The sequence below is a fragment of the Mesoplodon densirostris genome, chromosome 4, assembly GCF_025265405.1.
Source record: "Mesoplodon densirostris isolate mMesDen1 chromosome 4, mMesDen1 primary haplotype, whole genome shotgun sequence".
NCBI lineage: Eukaryota > Metazoa > Chordata > Mammalia > Artiodactyla > Ziphiidae > Mesoplodon > Mesoplodon densirostris.
Genome location: NC_082664.1, coordinates 118,528,013 through 118,551,160, shown reverse-complemented (window position 1 = coordinate 118,551,160; position 23,148 = coordinate 118,528,013). Strand labels below are relative to the sequence as shown.

At 40.0% G+C, this 23,148-nt stretch overlaps 1 protein-coding gene across 1 annotated transcript in view; it reads right to left on the bottom strand.

Annotated features, from left to right (window-relative positions):
* Positions 1-6,845: 6,845 nt before the first annotated feature.
* Positions 6,846-23,148, bottom strand: part of HMG20A (high mobility group 20A) — a 67,069-nt gene continuing 50,766 nt past the window's right edge. The window contains exons 5-10 of the mRNA XM_060096967.1: positions 22,518-22,650; positions 21,514-21,545; positions 15,718-15,793; positions 14,471-14,686; positions 13,049-13,191; positions 6,846-9,364 (exon numbers count right to left, since the gene is read on the bottom strand). Of these exons, the coding sequence (XP_059952950.1) occupies positions 13,055-13,191; positions 14,471-14,686; positions 15,718-15,793; positions 21,514-21,545; positions 22,518-22,650 (594 nt within the window). The 3' untranslated portion in view covers positions 6,846-9,364; positions 13,049-13,054. The remainder of the gene's footprint in view (positions 9,365-13,048; positions 13,192-14,470; positions 14,687-15,717; positions 15,794-21,513; positions 21,546-22,517; positions 22,651-23,148) is intronic.

Sequence of the window (23,148 nt, the reverse complement as noted above, 5' to 3'; positions counted from 1 at the left end):
GTTACCCCCAAATTCCTCCTTGGGAAGGATTCCTCATTGTGGGTTGGGAGAAACCAAGCCAAATTACCAAATGTTTGTCCAATCTGCTCCTTTACCACTCCCAATACAGGCTCTTCTTATTTCTTGACCTGAGTTTTTTGACAGTCTCCTAACCAGTCTATCATCTCCATACTGTCTTGAATTCAGGAATCTGGCAAGGACTAAGAACTGCAGGCATGGATGGGGAAAAAATTACATCTTGATTTTCATAAACCTCTAACTGAAAATTTGCACTTCCTTTGATTATAAATGTTGGCAACAAGCCCCAGGAGTACTGACAGGACCAGTGACTTCGGCACCCACAGAATCACAGATATTTTTACATCCCATTACTGCTGTTGCAGATGTTGAAATATCATTCATGATCATTACAACTTTAAAATTATGGTAGTTATTAGAGCTGCTGCTAGATTACATTATTTAATCCTTCAGTAAGAAACACAGATATTCCCATATAACTCTTTTTCATATTAATATATTTAGTAGTAGTGCTAATATTTTGATAGTTATTTTTCAGTATAGTTGATTTCCTTGGTAATGCTATGCATTTTATTTTCTGCACTTGAAACATTATCCTGAGAGGGGTTTACAGGCTTCACCAGATTGCCTAAAGTGTTCGTGGCAGAAAAAAGTTTAAGAACCTCTGGTCCAGTTTTTCTTCATCTCACATCACTGCCTTGCAAAACAGCCTTAATGCCTTCCCCCTGGCTGCAAAGTAAAAGCTAAATCCCTTCGTATGGAATTCAAGGCCCGTTTGTAATCCATTTTCAAAAAACCTTACTATCTCCATTTTTTATCAGTACCCTGGATACAACCTGTGTTCCAGTCACACCAAATTACTGGAGTACACCAAAAATGCACTCATAGCTCCAGGTCTATTTTTAGCTTCTCTTCAAGAACTACTCTTTTTTTTAAGGCCTACCTCAAAATGTTACCCAGGTAAAAGCCCTCTTTTGACTTCCCCTAAGCACAACCACTGAATCCTTCCTTTTCATTTTCAGGAGCACTTTGCTCATAGCTATTTGATAATTTATCAGATCCTGTGTTTCTTTTGTGTTATATTGGGAACTTCTTGAGGAGAGAGACGTCCTCAACTTTATACCCTAAACACATAGTAAGTACTTGTTTGAAAATATTTGAATGAATGAATATATGTAAAATACTCATTCTCCTGGGGGATGAGTAAAATCCATAATGACCACATTAGTTTGTCCTGCAAAACAAGAACTTCTTTTGATACATATAAGCCCACTTGAAAAATCCACCAGCCCCAAGAAAAATAGAAGGTTATCATCTTACAGTCACTGCCTGGACCCAGCTGCCTTTAGTTAATTTCTATCCTTGAAGATAGCAGAAGCACCCCTAGCAGGAACCCATTTGCTGATTCCATAAACCTTTTGGCTGTATCACTAATGTCTTCTCATATTTCCCTTCTTTGACTGATGCCAAATATATTTTCATCCAGTCTCCTTCAAGCAGACGCTTTCTATTACTTGCCCAGGATTTTCTAACCATCAGGTTATGGTATGATTTTTATATCCTAGAACATTCAGCTGCTTTATGCCAATCTTAAACAAATGCAGATGGAAGGTTTAAAAAATTCTTTTCCTAAGGAGCTTGAAAAATTAAAAAGGAGACCATTCCTTAATTTCATAGTTCAGTGAACAGCTTGAGTAACCGGATCTACGCGTGTGTGCGCAGGCACCGAGGATGAAAGGAATGTTAGCAGCCCTGAACTGAAGTTAGAATCTCACGGAACCACAGACTTTTAAGAGCTGAAAGGAACCTTTTAACGAATAGCTGAGAGATGTGTCTTGCCCAGGGGCTGATCTGCTGGTTGAATCTCAAATTTAGCAAGTCCACATACAGAATTCTTGCTCTTTTCCTCCACGATGTTTCATCCCTAACTCTATGCGTTCTCAGGCCATGGCACCTCTGTCCACTACCCAGTTGCTCAAGCCCAGAAGTCTAGGGGTCAGGTCATTCTTGATTCTTTTTCCTTCATTCTCCACATCCAATCCCTCAGCAACTTCTGTTCATTATACTTCCAAAATATGTTCTGAATTCATTAGCAGTTCTTTTTTTTTTTTTGCCCCCACTGCCTCCACTCTAGACTAAGCCACTGTCACCTGGACCATACTTCTTTCTTTCTTTCTTTTTTTAATTAATTGATATTATTTTTGGCCGCGTTGGGTCTTCATTGTTGTGCGCAGGCTTTCTCTAGTTGCTGTGAGCGGGGGCTACTCTTTGTTGCAGTGCGGTGGCTTCTCTTGCTGCAGAGCACGGGCTCCAGGCGCGCAGGCTTCAGTGGTTGCGGCGGGTGGGGTCAGTAGTTGTGGCTCTCGGGCTCTAGAGTGCAGCCTCAGTAGTTGTGGTGCACGGGCTTAGTTGCTCCACAGCATGTGGGATCTTCCCGGACCAGGGATCGAACCCGTGTCCCCTGCATCGGCAGGTAGATTCTTAACCACTGTGCCACCAGGGAAGCCCCATGGGCCAACCTTCTAATTAGCCTTTCTGATTCCTCTCTTGCCTCCTCACAATTCGCTTCACAGCAGCCAGGGTGATCCTTTAAAAATATAAATCAGGGCCTCCCTGGTGGCGCAGTGGTTGAGAGTCCGCCTGCCGATGCAGGGGATACGGGTTCGTGCCCCGGTCTGGGAGGATCCCATATGCCGCGGAGCGGCTGGGCCCATGAGCCATGGCCGCTGGGCCTGCGCATCCGGAGCCTGTGCTCCGCAACGGGAGAGGCCACAACAGTGAGAGGCCCGCATACCACAAAAAGAAAAAAAAAAAAAAATATATATATATATATATATATATAAATCAGATCTTGTCACTTAACTTAGAACTCTCTTCACGCTATACTTAGGATACAATTTAAACTCTTTACCATGCTTTACAAGGTGTGTTATTTGTGTGTCATTGAATCTCATTATTGCCTTCCTTGCATCTTCAAAGCACTCTACCTCTTATTTACTCTGTTCCAGCCTCAATAGTTTTTTTTCCCTTGAACCCAAAGAGTTCATTCCTGCCTCAGGACTTTGGCTTTTCTATTCCCAGTCCTTACAGGGCTGGCTCTTTCACATCAATCTGCTCTCTCTCTAAACATTACTTTTTCAGAGAGGCTTTTCCTCTACCCTAGTTAGTTTGTGTCATCTCATCTCCTCTAGGCAACTAGCTGACATGAATCTGTTAGGTTAATTGTTTATAGTCTCTTTTCCCCCAGCAGGATATAAACTCCATGGGGACAGGGACCTAGGATAGCTCCTAACACAAGAAAGGCATTCAACAAATACCACTGAATGATCAGGTCAAATTCCGGTTCTCAGAACCCCCATACTGTGCCTCTGCTTGAACTCCTGTCAGTCTCCTTAAATATCTCTAAGACAGGACCACCACAGTGGAATTTGGAGTCAGAACGATCTGGGTATAAATCTCTTCTTTGCCTTTTCCCAGTTGTATAACCTGCAAGGTGCTTATCAGCTTTGAGTCTTAATTTACGTACTGGATAATGGGTGTAACAGTCCTACTCTATAAGGTTGTAGTACAAATTAAATGATATATATATAATTTATATAAAAAGCAGAGCAAAGTGCTTGGCCTATAGTATGTATCTAATTGTTCTTTCCCCTTGAGTCTTCCATAAATTATAGTAGCTAATATTTACTTAGGTGTCTATTCTGCGACAGGTACTAAATACCTTACATGGATTAACTAATCCACATAAAAATTCTACACAATAGACACTATAAATATCCCTGTGTTACAGGCTGAGCCACAGAGTGGTTTAAGCAATTTACCTAAGGTCACACAAGTAGAAAACCACAGAGCCCAAACTTGAACCCAGCAGTTCAATCCAATTTAAGAGGTAGTGAAACAGTCATTGATTATCTTTATTGTGACCCTACAGTAAGAAGTACATTTCACATCGTAACCCATCACATGTGTCTGTTCTGAAGTGGAAACAAGTTTTCACAAAATAATATTTACCCTTACTATATGTAATGCATTCTGATCGTTTCTCTTCAATTTAATTAAAAAATGTTTTTGACCAACTTGATTTAATGTCCCCTTAATGAGTCAAAACCATACTTTGAAAAAGTATTGTCTAAATTACAATAATCCAACTATTCTTACCTTCCAGTTACCTCAACTTCTACTAGAAAAACTCCGATAGTTATCAGTCTAGACTTTTATATTTCATTTACATTTCAGATAAAGTCCTTATTAGTTAAGATGCTGATCCCCTAAGACTCAGATGTGCTCCCCATGCAAACTCTCTGGCAATTATGGAAAAACCAGCTCTTGTCAGATAAGATTCAAGCAATTCTTTCACTCTTCAAAAATTATTTACCACTATTAAAACTCAATACAAGCTGCCCTGTGTTAGAACAATTGACGCAGATGTCTGTCTTTCCCACTAGACTGTCACGCCAAGGGCAGAAACATGTTTTATAAATACTCTTGTGGTCTCAGATAGTGAACTGACGTGCAATGGAGAACACAGCAGCTGATTATAAAGAACTGGCTCTCAAGTGTCAGGTGGTGTTTGAGACTCAGACAAAAGACTACTTCTATAACCACTGTCTTATATATTCTTATCTAAACATCTAAGGCATCTTCTTTACCAACCCAGTGTTGTAGGTGGTTTACAAAAATCCTTCTATTTGGACAGTTTGCATTGACCCTGCTCTTAATTTCCCAATGCCATCCCTATCTCATGGCTCCTTCTCCTTCCTGCATTTTTCTAGTCGTTTAACAGAGCTTACATTTATGCTTCTGGCAAAAGTTTCTCCCTATAGACCACATTCCCATGAAAACTAAACTGAAATGGCTTCTGGGTGAGAGGAAGTACATTAACATTTTTCAGTTGACCTTTGTAACTTTTTTTTTTTTTTTTGCGGTACGCGGGCCTCTCACCGTTGTGGCCTCTCCCGTTGCGGAGCACAGGCTCCGGACGCGCAGGCTCAGCGGCCATGGCTCACGGGCCCAGCCGTTCCGCGGCATGTGGGATCTTCCCGGACCGGGGCATGAACCCGTGTCCCCTGCATCGGCAGGCGGACTCCCAACCACTGCGCCACCAGGGAAGCCCCTGACCTTTGTAACTCTTGATCCTCATCTTTTTTGTGAGTTGGTGTATGAGCTAGTGTTTATTTCTATAGATATTATAAAACATATTTCTGAGCACAGGCTATGTATCAAAAGGCAAATAAATAAAACAAAGAAAAGGCCCTTGGAACCCTCAGTTGCAAGGCAGGAAATTTAGAGGGCAGGAAGTAGCTATGAGCTTTTCCGCCAAGCAATACTTCAATTTCCCCACCCTCAGGGAAAGATTATCCTGTTGTTGTTTTAATCCAGCAGATGCTGAGCAGTTAGAGAAAGGGAACAAACAACTGGGGGAGATATTGCCACCTGTTTATGTTGACTTTTACCAAACAAGACTGGTCACCGGTGTTGAGGGTAAGGGAGGAGCTAAGGTGGGAACAGGAAATGCTAACTCAAGTTGTCAGCTTTCTGTTTAAGGGGGAAAAACGTGCCAAGGAAGTACGTGGTCATTCTCGATGGCCAAGAGGCAAAGGCAGGATGATGCATCTTGTTTACTAATACAGCAGGGCTGGCCTTAGTGTATGCATGGAGTCACACATGTGAGTCATGAAATTAACTTAGCTGCCTACTCTGTATTTATTTTCTCCTTCCTTACTGACTAAAACCTGTAAATTATTGGGGGCAGTAATGTCCAAGGAAATATGAGATTCCTCTGCCTTCCATATAGCTAGCTGTTGTCATGTGATTGCGTTCTGGAAGCTGAGTGTGGCTTCCAGGAAGGCTCTTTAAAGGGTGCTGACTCAGCTGAGTTTGCCCATTTTGTCCTTGCCCGTTTTTTCTTTTCTTTATGCTGCCAGGAATTTCAAATGACGGCTGACGGTCAAGTGGCTATTTTGGACCTTGAGGTGACCTTGAGAAAGGAACCATATTGTGGTGCAGACAGGAGCCTCTATATTGGTCTTGGACTGCCTACCTTTGGAATACTTTTCAGTGAGAGAGATAAGTTTCTTATTCAAGCTTTTGCTGATTTGAGTTTCTGTTAAATGTAGTCAAGCCTGATCCTAACTGAGTTACCTCAACAATTCTTCGCATTCATGTAACAGAGTCTTCATATCCTCCAAAGCATGGTCGATTCTGTTACCTGATTCTATCTTTCTAACAAGTGTAAGAGAGCTGAGGCATGTCAGATGAGAAAACTGAAGCTAGAACAAAGCAAGTCTCACCCAATGCCACACAACTAGCTACTTGGAGAGCTGCAGGGTTTGGAAGCCAGGTGAGCTCACCCCTAGGATTTTAAAAGCATGGTGGAAATAGGTGACAAATTTCCTTTAAAAATGATTCTGATTGGTGAAGTAGTGGTTATTTTTAAAAGCAAGCATTTAAGGACAATTTATCTCTTCAGTCAAAAGGAAGTCAAAAGTCTCCTATCAAGGGGACTGAAGTCACTGACTTTAAGAACATCAGACTTCTTTCAAGTTGCCTCCAGAATACTACCGCTACATTAAAATGAATTATAACTCATTGTATTCTTAAAACATACATTAAGAGAGCTGAATTCTCAAACAGGCTAAGACACATTTTGAATAAGCAATTAGTGAAATCAATGTGTTACTGCTTTAAAAGCATAACAGACTTGATGATTAACGTAGAGTTGACAAAGTCTTTAAGATGAAGAGGCAATGCAGGTAAAATTGAATCGGGTGGATTCAACAGAGAAAAGTTTTAATGAGGCAAATGTCAAGCAAGCATAGCGACTTCTTAAAAAAACAAAGAAAATCTAAAAGTTTAATTACAAAAACACTTGTACAGAAAACTTGGCATTTCAACAGTTTCAAACACATGTACACAAATTTTTTTCTAAAATTTTATTTTGTCAGAAATAAAACACTTTGTCTCATTTTCCTCAGCTGCTCCTTGTGTTTCAATAAAAAGAAAGAAATCTGTAACACTGAATAGGCAACAACTTATTTCTTGAGAAGAACATGTAAGTGCAATAACTTCTACAAGTTTACTGGGAAATGTGAATTAGGTATTATGTTAGCCTGTGACCTCATTTACTACCTCCTGGCTGGGCACAGAGGAGAGAGGAGGTGACGCAGACCTGCTTCACAGAACCTGCTTGTTTTGTGGCAGCTGAATCCCAGCCACCAGTGAGTCAGGTGTGTCACTGCTAGGAGGGCCAGCTAGCGTGTCAAAAGCAGGCTGTTATTTTGTGAAAATGATTTCAGACTGTAGGCTTTCTCGAGATCTCGTGCTTTCCTGAATATGCAGATGTCTCAAGTCAATGTCAGGTATCCTAGCTAGACTCAGGAGAATGACGATCTTTGGACCAGCTTACAGCCTTTTCTGGTCTACTTGAGACAGCCAGATGTCTCAAGTCAATGTCAGGTATCCTAGCTAGACTCAGGAGAATGACGATCTTTGGACCAGCTTACAGCCTTTGCTGGTCTACGGCACTGCTAAGAACGCTGTGCAAAACTGACACAAAGGAGAAACAGAGAGTAGGAGGAAGAAAGGAGAGAAAGTATTTGGCAGAAGGCAGACACAAAGTTCCAGAACCGGCTTGGATGTCCTGCCACAGACAGTGCATTCCAGCTTGGACTTAGCAGGCAGGGAGTCTGAAAGAAGTCACAGGAATGTCAGGTGAGAGCAGAGAAACTGGAAAATAGAGAAGAGCAGGTGAGTTGGCTAGCTTTACAGCGATAGATAATGATGGGCTCTTATTCTAAAAGCCTGCCAAGTGGTGATACATGGGCTTCGGTACATGGAAATTTGATGTGTGTTCGTGTCAGAATTTTCAAGAAGTTTTTTTGTTGTTGTTTTATTTCCTTTGGGTTAAGAAAGAAGTCAGGGGAGGAGATGCTGAGAAGACAGGATGAGGCAGCAACGTGACGGGGGTTTCTGGCTTGCACCCTGGCCTGTGAGCATACTGTGAGGGGGCCACACTTCCACCCGCCTTCGGTGGCGTGGTGCCTAGACAATGGGCTCAGCATGCCCTGCTTTGGCTCCAAAGATCTCAGCTGCAACCATCAGCGTTGTGCTCCAGAGCACCCAAACACAACACAACAAAACCAAACCCTGAGGTGAGAAACAGAAACCCTTCTTCCCTTTTGGTGTTTAAAAAAAAAAAAAATCATTTACTAATTAAGCAGGGAGAAGGAGGGGAAGCCTGTCCTTTTGACATAGACTCTGCAGTTATGATTAGAGAAGGAAGACAAAGGACATGAGAATTCCCCCGTGTCCTTCTCCATCAGCTGGAGGCTATTCTGAATGGCATTTCCACCCATCCATATCCATGAATTGGTACACCTCAAGCAGACAGGGATTCCCTCTGTTTTCACTTATGATAAACTTTAGGATTTTTTTCAATACCAAATGAGAACTACTTTTCTCGTTCTGTCCTGTTTACCAATGACCTTTTCCTCAGCAAAAATATTCCACAAGTCACTGCCAACAGATGGGAACAGAAGAGCCTTGCTGGGGCTGGGACGCAGGGTATGTGCAGGAGCAATGCTCAGAAAACAGCAGGCGGTACCAAGGAGGAAGGAAAGAGCATTCTCCTTCAGGGCAGCAACCACAAAGCCTCCACGAGGGCTGGCACCCACTGAGCGCTGTGTGGGGCACGAAACACAGCCTCACTCCACAGGACACTGTCAACAAGAAGCTCCTTTCTTTGGAGTCACAGCAGGACAATGATGGGAGAAGACTGGGCCTGTCCAATGAGAGAAACTCTCCTTCAGAACCCTGCTGAGCAACAAAGCCAAGAAGTCAGAAAATGGAGATGTCTAGCTTGGTGGGGGTGAAGGAAATAAAAAAATAACCCCCAAAAGCATTAAAAAAAAGTGACAGCTAGGTAGGAAAACCACTGATAAAACCACAGAGCCACTGATAAAAGAGTCCAATCTGAATGAAGCAGAACAATAAGAAGGCTTCCTTTCTGCTGCAGAAGATGCCAGTCTCAGGGGCGCCTGGTCAGCAGAATATATGCAGACCCACTTTAACAGAAATAGAAATGATAGGAAACTGAAGACTTAGGAGAGTGGCTGTACATGGTCAAAGCTTCACGAGGACGATTCCATAGGAAGTTCACATACATGTTCCTTTTGTTGCTCCCTCATATGGCTTCCTGGGGTGAAGGCATTTAACTCAACTGACAGTTCCTTCACAAGCAGAGTAATCTGTACCTCCCTCTCTGCCTCCACTCAATTCAAAATTCCATGGATGGCTTCTCATTCCAAACAAGTAAAACCACTTACAGAACATCTTGGAGCTCTAAGACCTGTAGAATTGGGAGAAAAAAAAAAAAAAGGATACCAAAACGTAAGCACAGATCATAAAGGGTTAGGGCTATGGGTTAAAATAATGCTTTGCTCTATTTTCAAAAGGGTTAAGGTACGTGGAACCCAGAAAAATGGTATAGATGTCTTATTTACAAAGCAGAAATAGAGACACAGACGTAGAGAACAAACATATGGATACCAAGGGGGAGGGAGGTGTGGGAGGAACTGGGAGATTGGGATCGACGTATATACACTCTCGATACTATGTATAAAATAGATGACTAATGAGAACCGACTGTAAAGCACAGGGAGCTCTACTCAGTGCCCTGTGGTGACCTAAATGGGAAGGAAATCCAAAAAAGAGGGGACATTCACTTTGCTGTACAGCAGAAACTAACACAACATTGTAAAGCAACTGTACTCCAGTAAAAATTAATAAAAAAATAAAATTAAATTAAATGGAAAACAGAAAAACTTCATGGAGTTGTGGCAAGGAGTCAATGAGCCAGCACATGTGTAAATGCTCACAGTGTCATTTATTATTATTATTATGCAGAATAAACACCCAGTGTTACGTGGCCAAAAAAAAGGGTTATGGTGAGTAGCAGGGTGTGTGTAAACTAAAGAGCTCATAAAGCTGCAAGCAACCAACCTCACTGAGGCATTTTAGACAACATTTCAATGAAAAATGTGGCCCTGCTCCAGCTCAGCCACAATGAGGAGGCTGGAAAATTGCCAGCCGAACACAGAAAAGCAAGTATCAGGGACAAATCTGATGATGAAAAATTAGTACTTTACTTTAGTCTTGGTCAATCAAAACCAATTTTCTTCAAGTATAAATCTAAGGCCCTCTGCATGGATAGGGATGTACTGTGTGCATAAGATGAATACATTTTTACATTGATAAAAATGCAATCACATATATATATATATTTTTTCTAATCCTCAAACAGGCAAATATTTATCACTTGGTTCAACTGAAATCAAGCAACATATGGCTTTTGATAGTTTATATACAGTAGTCATCTGTCAATATGAAATCACCCCCATGACTTCCTCCCAGCTCCACTTTTTCTAAGTAGAAGTTAGCCACAAAGAAAGATGACAGCTGGGGTAATTCTTCCATTGTATAACTATAAAAAAAATTATAAAATGGCTGACCAAAATTTTATAACATTATAATTGCTGGATTGTAATTTTTTCCTAATTATGTCCCATTTATCTTTTTTTTTTTTTTTTTTTTTTTTTTTTTTTTTTTTTTTTTTTTTTTGCTGTACGCGGGCCTCTCACTGCTGTGGCCTCTCCCGTTGCGGAGCACAGGCTCCGGACACACAGGCTCCGCGGCCATGGCTCACGGGCCCAGCCGCTCCGCGGCATGTGGGATCTTCCGGGATCGGGGCACGAACCCGTGTCCCCTGCATCGGCAGGCGGACTCTCAACCACTGCGCCACCATGGAAGCCCTGTCCCATTTATCTTAATGCTCTCATTCTAAGATTTTTTTTAGTGCTTTCCCCTTACACCCATCCCTACCTCCTTCTATCAATGTTTTAGAAACCCCACTGAGTTTAGATACATGTGTTCTAGTTCTGGATTCTGCACCCATGTACTCAGGTATTTTCAGGCAAGAGATTCTGCCTCTTTGGGACTCAGTTTCTTCATAGGTAAAATGATGGGATTTCTAAACACCCCTTCCAGCTCTAATATGCTCCTCTAAAGCTGTAGACCATTAGCTTCCTTTCACTCACTGGGTCCTGACAATGGAAGAAACCTTTGCCAAGCTCATGTCAGAGTAATTAATTGCACCATGAATGCTGGGGACATCAGGCCTAGATGTCTGTACATATTTGTATAATGAGGGCAAGCTAGTGTTATCACAGACTTTATAATTGTTTCATTTGGCAGTTTCAGAGGGTGTGGAGAACTATCCATTCTTAGTTATGTTTACATGGCTAGATTGTAAGAATCTGCGGTAATAAAACGGTTCACATTTTCAGGTACTGTTTCTTTCAAGGGCAAAATATTTGTAGGTTAAAATCAATAATAATCATCACATTCTAGGTTTTCAAAGACACCTCGGAAAGCAGACACTACAGTTTATATCCTTAAGATAGATAAAGCTTTAGGAGAGTCTTACTGGCCAAATGCTCAAAATGGAAAACCATTTTTGGCTCAGAACTTGCAATAACTGCCTTATACCTATGTGAGGAGACACCATGTTATCAATTACTGTGTTCTTTCACAATCCTCCACACTGTTTCTCCCAGCTCTCTCTTTTCAAGCCTAAAAGACTGCTAATTGAAAACACTGTGTGAAAATGAAAAGGATGATGAGCTCCTAAAAATCCCAAGCCTAGATTTACAAGCTGTTCCCTTCACAAACAGCAGCAGTAATGCCATTTCTTTATTCTGCAGGGAGTCCAGCCATCTCTTAGAAGTATGGTCCGTTCCACCTGGCTACTCACTAGAAGGACAGTAATCCTTTCCCCACCAGAGCACGGCTGAGGCTAAAGTATAATAAATTGCCTTGTACAGTTACTATTCAAGGGCTTGGACAAGAAGGATAAAGACTACTGCTTTTGTCTATGCTGGCAGATGTGGCCTCATTAGATAAAGAATCATGGGTTTTATTTATTCTTGCACATGTTGCTCAAGGTCCAGACCATGTTAGAATATGAGTATGTATATGAGTGTGCTCATGTACCTACAAGACAAATAAATAAGGATCCAAGCCCATGACCAGCCATTCTAAGGAGCATATCCTGCTATCCACTCTTGTTTTAGTATTCATATATGGCCACTCATTGTATGGTCCAACCCCAAGATTTCCACACAGTTTATATGTCTTCAGGAATGGAACAATTTAACTGACAGACCAAAGGGCTGTCAACTTTGTGGAATGACATACTAAAGGGTACCCTATCGCTACAGGAATTTGAGTGATGATACCTGATGACTGACCATTAGTACCAAAAAGTTCATATAAGCAGATCCCTTTGGGAAATGTATTTTTTTCTCTTCTAAAAGGATGCAACACATACTACTAGTCATTTGTTGAATATGTTTTTAAAAAGCTCATTTTCTCTTTCCTCTCTACTTATTGAGAGTTTATTTTTTAATATATTTAATCAAGGCATTAACTGTTTTACTGTAAGTTTAGTCCACATTAACGTTTAACATACTACAGTTACTCTGATATTGAGTGACAAATGAAAAGCTTCTTACTTGTAGAGTCTTGTACATGTACAGTGTCTCACTGACTATTGTAAATTATCATTAACTTTACAGGGGAAAGGAAGCTTAACAATTAAGTGATATTTATTTTGTTCTATGTGTTGTTTGGGGGGTTATTTTCTCTAAATTTCTCCCTCACCCTTCAAAGCTCTTTGGGAAACTAATACCTGAGAATACAGCTCACAAGTGACTAAGCTAGAACTGAGGTCCAACCACAAAAATCACGATCTTTCCATTAAGCCATGTGGAGGCATGCATGAGGAAAAACTATCTTGATTCAGTTTTCCAACACTATATACTACATTTAGCAACCATGCAACAGGAATCTTAATCAAGTCTCCAACTCACTTATTCAATGTAATTCCAGGGTTTTGGTAGTATTGATAAAGTCTAATGCCATCTTATTTTTGATGACACGCTGGCACGTACGAATCATGTCAGTGAGCACTCACCATTCCCTAACGATCAAGCCTGTTCACAACTTCTCGAACTGTAGCTATGAAGTTTTCATTGTCTTGGGGATTAGCTAAAATAATACTGTGCAGTCTGTTCATATAGGAGTCGATAGTATCCACTGTAGGTGTCTCTCCACTTCCTGAAGTGAGATAAGAAGAGAAAGTAAGAAAATCCTCCCATTCAGTTCAACCATAACACAGATCAGTGATTCCACAGCAAAAGAAACTTGACTCTAATGTGGTCTGCTCCATAGAGAAGATTTACTTTCAGAGGAGAGACTTTTAGACCTCAAAGAAATGAAATTAATCCACATACTCTAAATAAACAGATGGGCTATATAATTGCTGTGCAGTATATAGGAGTAGTTGCATAGCACAAAAGGTTAAAGACTCTCCCAGCTCTGCTGTAACTATTTTCAAAATGAAAGAGTATATAAGAAGTACTATGGGCGCAGTGTGGTGCTTGGTGGCGCAGTGGTTGAGAGTCCGCCTGGCGATGTGGGGGACACGGGTTCGTGCCCCGGTCTGGGAGGATCCCACGTGCCACGGAGCCGCTGGGCCCGTGGGCCATGGCTGCTGGGCCTGCGCGGCCGGAGCCTGTGCTCCGCGGTGGGAGAGGCCGCAGCAGTGAGAGGCCTGCGTACCGCAACAAAACAAAACAAACAAACAACAAAAAAAAAAGAAAAAAAGAAATACTAGTATTTATTTTCCTTTTCCTTTTCCTTTTCCTTCCCATTAAGACAATATTACAAAGCAAGCAAATATACATCAGAAAAATGCTCTGGGGGATGAGTGAGTTGGGGGAGGGGATCAAGAAATAAAAACTTCTAGTTATAAAATAAATTAAGTCATGGGGATGTAATATACAACATGGTGACTGTAGTCAAAAATATTGTACTACATGTTTGACAGTTGCCAAGAAAGTATATCTTAAAGGTTCTCATCACAGAAAAAATTTTTTTGGTAACTCTGTATGATGATGCATGGTACTAGACTTGGGGTGATCATTTCACAGTGTATACAGATAGCGAATCATTACGTTGTACACCTGAAACTAACACAATGTTATATGTCAATTACACCACAATTTAAAAAAAAAAGAAAAGTGCTCCACTCAGGACTTTAATATTACTCAGTTGCCAATGTTCAGAATATCAAATTAAGCTTAACAGAAAGTAGACTGTATGAAAATATAACTGAAGAAAAATTTAACTGAGCAGAGAGCCTGAAATTCTGGATGATTTTAACCAATACTGAGATTCTATTACATGGCCCACAAAAACCTGAGGAAAAGACCCCTGAGTTTACTGATTTTCCTTTGGAGGTGAGACTTCAGCCTCACCACACCAGTACCAACATGAACAGCACCTCCCCCCACCCCTGCCACTTCACAGGGCTCAGCTATAGGGATGACATTACCAGGCAAGGGCATGCTGGCGAAGCTGCTTGTCAACACCTGCCGCAGGGTCTCCAGGTGCTGCTGTAAGACTGTGTTGCGGCTCCGCTCCTGGATCACGTCCACCTCCAGCTTCTCCACAGCTGTGCGCATGCTCTCCACGTGCTTTTGCAGGGCTGCGTTCCTCTCCTCAAACTCCATGTTGGATTTTCGAAGCTGACGGAGCTCTGCCTCCCGAGCTGAGGACAAAACCCCCACAAAACACAGGTAATACCAGCCTCTCTGAGGAGTCCTGATGACTCTTACAGGAAGTCCTGCTTAGCTGTCTCTAATTAGCTACCCCTCCTCATATCCCTATTCTCATTATGGCCTTCCAGATAGCAATTTCAGCAATAAAACGCCTGGCTCCCCAGAGTTATTTTAATTCTTAAAGCTGGTCATATTCTATACTTAAGATTGTAAGGAACAGCTGTAATTCCCAGTACTTGTTTGTTTGTTTGATTTTTTTTTAAAACCTATGAAGTATTATTTATTTATTTATTTATTTATTTTTGGCTGTGTTGGGTCTTCGTTTCTGTGCGAGGGCTTTCTCTAGTTGCGGCGAGCGGGGGCCACTCTTCATCGCGGTGCGCGGGCCTCTCACTGTCGCGACCTCTCTTGTTGCGGAGCACAAGCTCCAGACGCGCAGGCTCAGTAGTTGTGGCTCACGGGCCTAGTTGCTCCGCGGCACGTGGGATCCTCCCAGACCAGGGCCTGAACCCGTGTCCCCTGCATTGGCAGGCAGACTCTCAACCACTGCGCCACCAGGGAAGCCCTGTTTGTTTGATTTTTTAAAGCTGTGCAATGAGAAGCCTGAGGGGTTCCACAGGGGGATCCTGGGAGACTGGGCAAGCACAGCTGTGGGTCCACATCTTTACTGCAGTGGGGTCAGCTTTACTCACATTTATTTTATATCTTGGACATCCATGTAAGCTTTCATTTGTACAAAGGGTTCTAGGCTAAGAGCCTGAAAGCAATGGAATTAGTGATGTATATTTATTTCCTCTGATCCAGAGACTAAAGCAGCTTTGACAACACTGGCTCAGCTGTCCTCCACGGGTCTCCGAGTAGCTGCTTTTAATACAGAGCGAAATGGAAGCAGTTTTCTTCTTCCAGACCAGTCCCAGGGTCTGGAATACCAACACGGTTGCTTTTCAGCAATGAATTCCTCCCGACAACTAAATCCCCTGTCATAGACCTGAGTAACACAAAACGATCCTTTGGTAATCACCTTTGCTGTGGTTCAGGAATTCCTCTGTAAATATAGGGATGTCAAAAACAGACCGTTCCTTTACCTCTGCTTCTTTCTGTGAATCAAGAGTAACAAAATAGTTAATTCTTAAACAGAAGCTAAATTAAACAGTAGTGCCTAAAGGCACGATGGTCATGTTTTCCTTAAAGAAATAGTAGGATGAGCAGGAATCAGTCTAGGTGAGGCTGTGAGGAAAATGTATTCACTTTTCTTTGGAACCAAACTTTCATAGAGCTCAAGCAGGTCAAATATTCAGATCTCTCAAGTGACAACTGCTGTGCAAGAGAAACCTTAAAACAAACCTACATAAACTTCCCTAATGGAGATTTTGGAAACCATTTCTTAGCTCTGTGCTTTGAATAGTCAACAGTATACAGTGGAGAAAGTGGTTGAGGTCGGAATATAGAAAGAGAATTTCTAGGTGTTTTTTCTGTTGCTTCTGTTGGTTATATACATAAAGTGCTTTTTATACATAAAGTGCTTTATATACATAAAGCACTTTATATACATGTATATACATTTATATACATTTATGTATATACACTTTACATACATAAAGTGCTCTCTGAGATAGGATTATGCAATCTAAATTTGCAGAGTGGACAATAAGAATTTTAAGCAGAGATCTGTCAGCCATGAGCAATAATAATGGTATTCCATTGGGATTTCTATTTTTACTTCTACTTATTTACAAGAGCAGCCTATAGTTGGGGATCTTTTAGACTTTCTTCAGACACAGGAAAAACAAACAAACAAAACCAAAAATCCAGAAATAACTGGGCTCTAAGTATGAAAATGCCAAGGATTATGTGAGATAGAAAAGAATAATAAACCTAAAATTAATTCACCAATAAGCCATTAAAAATAAAAGTCTCATAAAACCACTGCAAAATATATTCCACAATGATCCGTGTGAATAAAGTCAATATTTCAAAATGCTTTGGCTGCAGTTTCCACAATGAATTTGAAGTTGAAAGCATTAAGAACATAAATTATAAGTGTCTTGGCAGTATTTAAAATCTTGCATAATATAAGATGGTAAAGAGAACAGTGGGAAATGAGTACTGAAGAAATTGCTAGTGAAATCTGAAGATTCCAAAACCTTTATAACATAAAGAACAGTTTAAAAAATCTAGAAATCATTCCTATAGAAACACATTTAATGCCAGAGATAGAATGTATCTTTCCTACTTTTGCCACCACTAGTCTTTTATCTTTGAACACAAATATGATTTGGGGCCCAGTAGAAAGGTTAAACACTTAACAGCCTATGAGGGAATTCTGACAGCCAAGATCCTGTTTTCATACTGGTGTCTGCCTCCTTAGGGGTGGGGGCTGTGCTGTGTGAGCTGCCTGCCAATGGCAGCTGATCAAGAGAGACTTCTAAGATGGAAGTCTGAAAAACAATGTATTTACCTAAAGACACTTTCACAGCACTTAATTTTTACCCTATCTTTTACCTCTTAAAGAAAGAAAGTGAAGTTTTCCAGAACAATTTAAAAACAAACAACAAAATTACCATTGAAAGCCCCAGTTTCAACATGCAAAGCTCTACCTCTAGCCAGCTCTTGGTGGATTTCAAAGAGAACTAATGTATGGACAAGAAAGGCTGGTTCTAGAAGGTATCTTAGGCATATTTCTCAGTGACTTTCTCTTGACTCTGCTGGCTTACCATATTCTTTAACTCTGTTACTATACAAGACATAACAGATATAAGCATAGGTCCATAAATGACTTAGGATAAGGCCTTATGATTTTATCATCCCATCTTGTTCAGTCTCTTAGTAACTGCACAGGCTTATATGAGATCAGTTTACCTAGCCATAGGTCTGAATATCTGCCAGTCAGATGGGTAGGTGGGGATGCTTGGCTCCCATTACCATGGTACCAAGAGCCCTCTCCAAGGCCTAGATTCTGCTCAGATGGGTAATTCTGCTCTCTTCCCTGCCAAAGCAGTCCAAACCAAACCAGGCTAACTACACAAGGGCAGAGGACAGCACCACATAGGTGCATTAACACACTGCCTTTTGGTATAGATTCTTAGAGTGCAAAAAAAGAAACACCAAAGCAATTAAATGAAACTGTTCAGTCTCTGAGAAGCAACAGAGAATTCTACTTAACTGAAGAGTGGTCATAAAAACCATCAGCACTCTTCCATTACTGAGTACATTACTTGGCATTGGAGAGGATCCTCTTGGGGGCTCAGATATACTTAAGCTGCTCCAAAGGTCACTCAAGGGATTAAAATCATAAGGATTTCATTACCTCTTCATTGAAAGGGTCTAATTTGTTCAGGCTGAGTGTCATTTTGTCATTTCCCATAAATTAAAGGAGAAACAAAATTATTGTTTCTATCTTAGTCCTCACATGAGATTTAGACACTTTCTTGAGAGTAACACTAGCTGACTCCTGGGTCTAGCAGGCTGGCTTTTGATTTGAGAGGAGCAAGAATACTCTTCACTTTGGTTTTCATTCTATATATTGAGTGGAGGGTAAGAGAACAGAGGCCTTTTGAACTGAAACTATTTTGCTGTGATCTAGGCTCAGGGCCAGAATTTCATAGAGAGTGATATGCTTCTCTCAAGTGCCCTTTACCTTAAGGAATGCTCTTAATATTGTGTACCAGGCTTAAGTGCCCCACTGCTATGCAGAATGGCTTGAATGGCTTTCAGGTCAGCATTTCTTTGGCTCTAATATGCTCTCCAGTAACTGCCTTGGCAACAATGTCTTAGGAATCTAAGTTCCATTAGGGAATACAATAGGTTTCTTTACTACATACACACAAATCAAATCGTTTCTGTCTCAAGTGGCAACAAATTTTGCTGACATCACAGGCAACCTGGCCCATTTTAACTTGCAACACTGTTTATTCCATATAACGTGGCAGGTGCTGCCAGGACTGCTAAATAAGACGGGGCTACAGAGGCCTGGCTTTCAGTCACAATTCTGCCTCTAACTAATTCAATAAGTGACTCTGGGAAGTTCTTCCCTCTCTCAGGCAAGTCATTTTCCTCACCGGCAAAATGAGGGGGTCAGTTGAGAGGATTTCTGAGGTCTTAGTAGTTTTGAAGTGAGCTCGAAGACTATTTTATGGCATTTGCCATTTTATTCCTAATAGGATAAGTAAAGGGAAATAAGCATGTTTTTAGAAACTGTGATGTTTTAGGCACTTTGCAAGGTACTTGCTCTTTTATTAACTTCCTCATAACTCTGCTCAAGCCATTTTACATATATATATATATATATATATATATATATATATATATATATATGAATATAAATATATCTGAAGTGCCCCACAAAACCTGGGTCATCTTTAAGGTCTGATTTAGTTCCTCCTTTCCATGGGGGCTTCTGTGGCTCCTTTTGTTTTCCACTTGTAGTGCTTTCTTATTTTTCTTAAATCTTATTATACTCTAAGAGGTTATGTGTAACTACGTTTAACAATTGTCAAGGAGGTTTTTTTTTAATTGCAACTCTTTTGAAATTATCTAGTTTAGTAAGATATTATTCAATAAAAACGGATAAAGTGGGGGACATTAATTGGGTCAACAACCTTACTAAGAGAGCTTTATCCTGATGTGGGCATACAACCGATTTATAGACCCTGCTGTATATACATTCGAGAAATTACTGCTGGCTCTCCACCTACTCCCTCCTTTCCTGTGGTTCACATGAGTCTAATCCTGAAACAGGGAAATCACACAGAGACTTATTCCTTTTCACATATCATAGAAATTCATATCATACTAAATAATGTATTTAAAAAAACCTTCATTTCTCAAATCAGTAGCAGCAGCTTCTATGACTAAGTCTACTAATTCTTTTCTGATGGCAACTATTAACTTTATGAGAGGCAAAAATGCCACATATGGTTTGGGCAGTAAAATCCATAGTGATGAAAGGAGTCAGTCACTGACTAGAAAATGTGAGCTCTAATATTTTAGATTACTGTTCATACTCTCTTTTGTAACCATTAAGGATAGAGAAGCTATAAAGGATGCTTAATAGGGAAAAAAGGAAGTTTGGTAATTTCATGATATTGGTGGGTTGGGCACACAAAGGAAGGAGATATAAGTAATTATATAAGTATTTGGCAATATGGAAAGCTTGCAACACTATTCAATTATGATTTAAAAATATATAGTGTACATACAGTTTCTCAAGCAAAAAAAAATAAGATTTCATCCTAATTGAAACACAGAGATGTCATATATAACTACATTTATATAGGATTTATATGAATAATAAAATGCTAATATTTACTATGCTTCTCACTTTATAATTCATGGATGGTAATAAATCTATTTGACGTGTGAATCTAAAAGTCTTCGCTATGTTTTGAAGGTCACCAATACCAAATTAGGTATGAGAACTACAACTCCAAGATAAATACATTATTATTTTGAAGAAATGATTTCCTTGATTTAATAAAAAACCCAATACATGCAAAAGATATATCAGAAAATTCTTTTTGTGTAAATATCCATTGTTATTTCAACAAATGGGTTTTGTATAGAAACAAATAAGTATTTATGGAAGAACTCTTCCATGCAAGGGCATCATGCTAGATGGGATGGGTATAAGATGGAACTAGACCATGCCTGCCTTCAAAGAGATTATAATCCAAGCGTGTTAGTAACAGAAGCACTTGAGTAACTTTGGCACCTTAGCCATATCAGCTAAGTGCGTAAGAGTAATATAGAGAGCTGTGAGGTTTAAAAGAAGTTGGAGGAAACAGAAAAAGCTTGAAGGAGGAAATGGAACTTGAAATAGGGTTTGATGGATGACTAGAATTTAGAGGTAAAATTGGATGATGGGAGAGGGTAATAGAAAAAATGAGTGAGGGAAAGAAAGTATTCTCGTGAAAGGAAGAATATGAGCACAGGCATGAGGCAGAAAAGGATGGGGCACCTGGAGGACAGTGAGTATTAAAGGTTTTTAAGTACATAAGATATATATGGGAAATATGGGAGTTAAGGTATTTGGAAAGGGAAATTGGGGCTTAATTACAGAAAACCCTGATTGCTGAGTTTGAATGTGATTTGGTAAGCAATGAGGAGTCATTGAGCATTTTCATGCATGAAATTACCACCAATTTTATTTTCTTAGAACCATGTATTAATCATAGGCTACATATATATTTAAAGCTCTCTATGCAGCAGAGCCAACACACACAGGCCTCAGTCCTATACAGGAACACAGGTCTAAATCCTATTGCTGAGACTGAACCAATGGAGGGGAAAAGGCCAGTAAACAAATATGCACCAGTGAGGAAAGTAGGCATAGTAATCAAGATAATGTCACTTGTGGTCTGTAGATGCTGTAAGTTGAATAGTTCATTTTAACTAAATGCTGGATTCCCTAAATAACAATTTTTTGAAGAGTCAGAATATAGTATCTGATGATGATAAACTATGGTCAAGTTATAGCTTTTAGTTGGTCCTCATTTCTATACCTCACTCCAAATTCCAGCCATCTTCAGCATTTAAAGCCAATAAAATTCTTGGACCATAAGAAAGGACAAGAGTTAGGGGCTTTAGTTCAAGGACAGACTCATGACATAAGTGTCTGCCATATGCTAAGAATCCTTGAGCTAAAGGCAACTAACCCAATCCTAATTACAGGATAGGAAATACTCTGCCATTCGTTAAAAAACAGTCCAATAGCATTTCAAACAGCATCATTATTATATACATATATCATATACACACACACACACACACACACACACACACACACACACACACACAATGTAGACAGAAAGTTAATTACCTCATGATCATGAGTGGCCTGTCGGGCTGCATCTAAAAATATGATAGAATAAGAACATTAAGCTGAAAAACAAAACAAAATAACAAAACCTAAGGAAATGACTGTGCTAAGCTATAAAAACTGCTGGTATATGTGGGCTCTCAAAACATATCATATTTTCTCTGATAGCTTTATTAATCAGTCAACAAAAGTTAAAGGGAATCCCATCTTACAGGTTACGCAGTTAGACACAAGAGAAACAGCATACACAGTTCTTACCTTTGAGGAGAACAGGGTGGGAGAGTGGACAGGAAATACATGCCAAAGGATGTTTGCACAACATTACAGTTTAGCAGGCAAGATGCCCAAATGTGGAGAAGACGCAATAGCTCAGGAATGACAGGCTATTATGAGTGGGGCTTCTTTCTTTGGCAGTGTTTCCTGAAGAAGGGGAACTTTTAGCAATATTTTAAGAGTGGGATGAACAATTTTAACGGAAAACAAAAGATCCATGAAGACCGGGATCTTCTGTATCTTGTTTACCTTTGCATCCTTAATGCCTAGGTGAGATCCTGATATGTAATAGGAGGTGTTCAATACATTTTTTGAATACACGCATACATGAATGAGTGAATTAAAAGGATGATTGATCATTGGAAGCTGGGAGAAATGATCACATGAAAGGCTTAGAGGTGTTACAGCAAGGTGGTTATATAGTGTAGCAGACAGATTTGTTTAGAGGTAGAGAAATGACTAAATTGGAAATAGAAGAAAAAGCACAGACAACTAAAAGGGGTCTTGGAGCACAAGCCAATTTGTTGATAATGGATATGGAAACCAAATTGAATTTTCTAAATGAGAGCAATGTAATTTTAATAAAATTCCAAGATGATGCTTGTAAGTGAATGTAGTATAATAGAGAAATGATAGAAACATATCTTTAATATTATCACTCTAATACTTGGCTTTGTGGCACTCCATCATGCAAAACAAACTACAAATACATTTGGTTCTGGTTCTGATACCTTGCCTATGAGATTTGCCTTTCTGACGGTCCTGGGTTTTCCTACTGAAAACCTTGTAGGCCTCAGTCTTCTGATACTGCTCCAGTTCCTTCATGTAACGCTCCTTATCTCTGTCTGCTTCATCAAGGTAGCGCTGGGAAAGAAATATGGAATTATTTTCAAGAAATAGGTCTTACTGAGGTAAAATACCAATGAACTCTTTGAAGAAAGCAAAGGATAATTAGCACATGGAAAGAAAAGTACAAGTGGGATAAGCACTGAGAATTAAAAAAAAAAAGTCATGTGAATAGAATAAAATATAATCTCTCAGTTATAGTAGAAATAGGTGATTCTAACTTTTTAGACTACTGCCTTTCTTAACTTATTGAAGACAACTTCTATTGAGGTCATTCTCATAAAAAATTCACAAGAAGATTATAGTTCTTCTACTAATCCTATAGATAGAACTACACATGGCCCTAGAGTCCTCAAGAAGACTGAACAACACATAGGCACACTTAATCTTCCCAGGGGAAAGGATGGAATATTACTTTGTTTCTTTATCCCCAACCCACTCTGAGGAGATGATCTCATACATCAATTGGCCTTTAAGAGCCAGAAGAGTGGAGATACAAGGAATATAAAAAAGAAT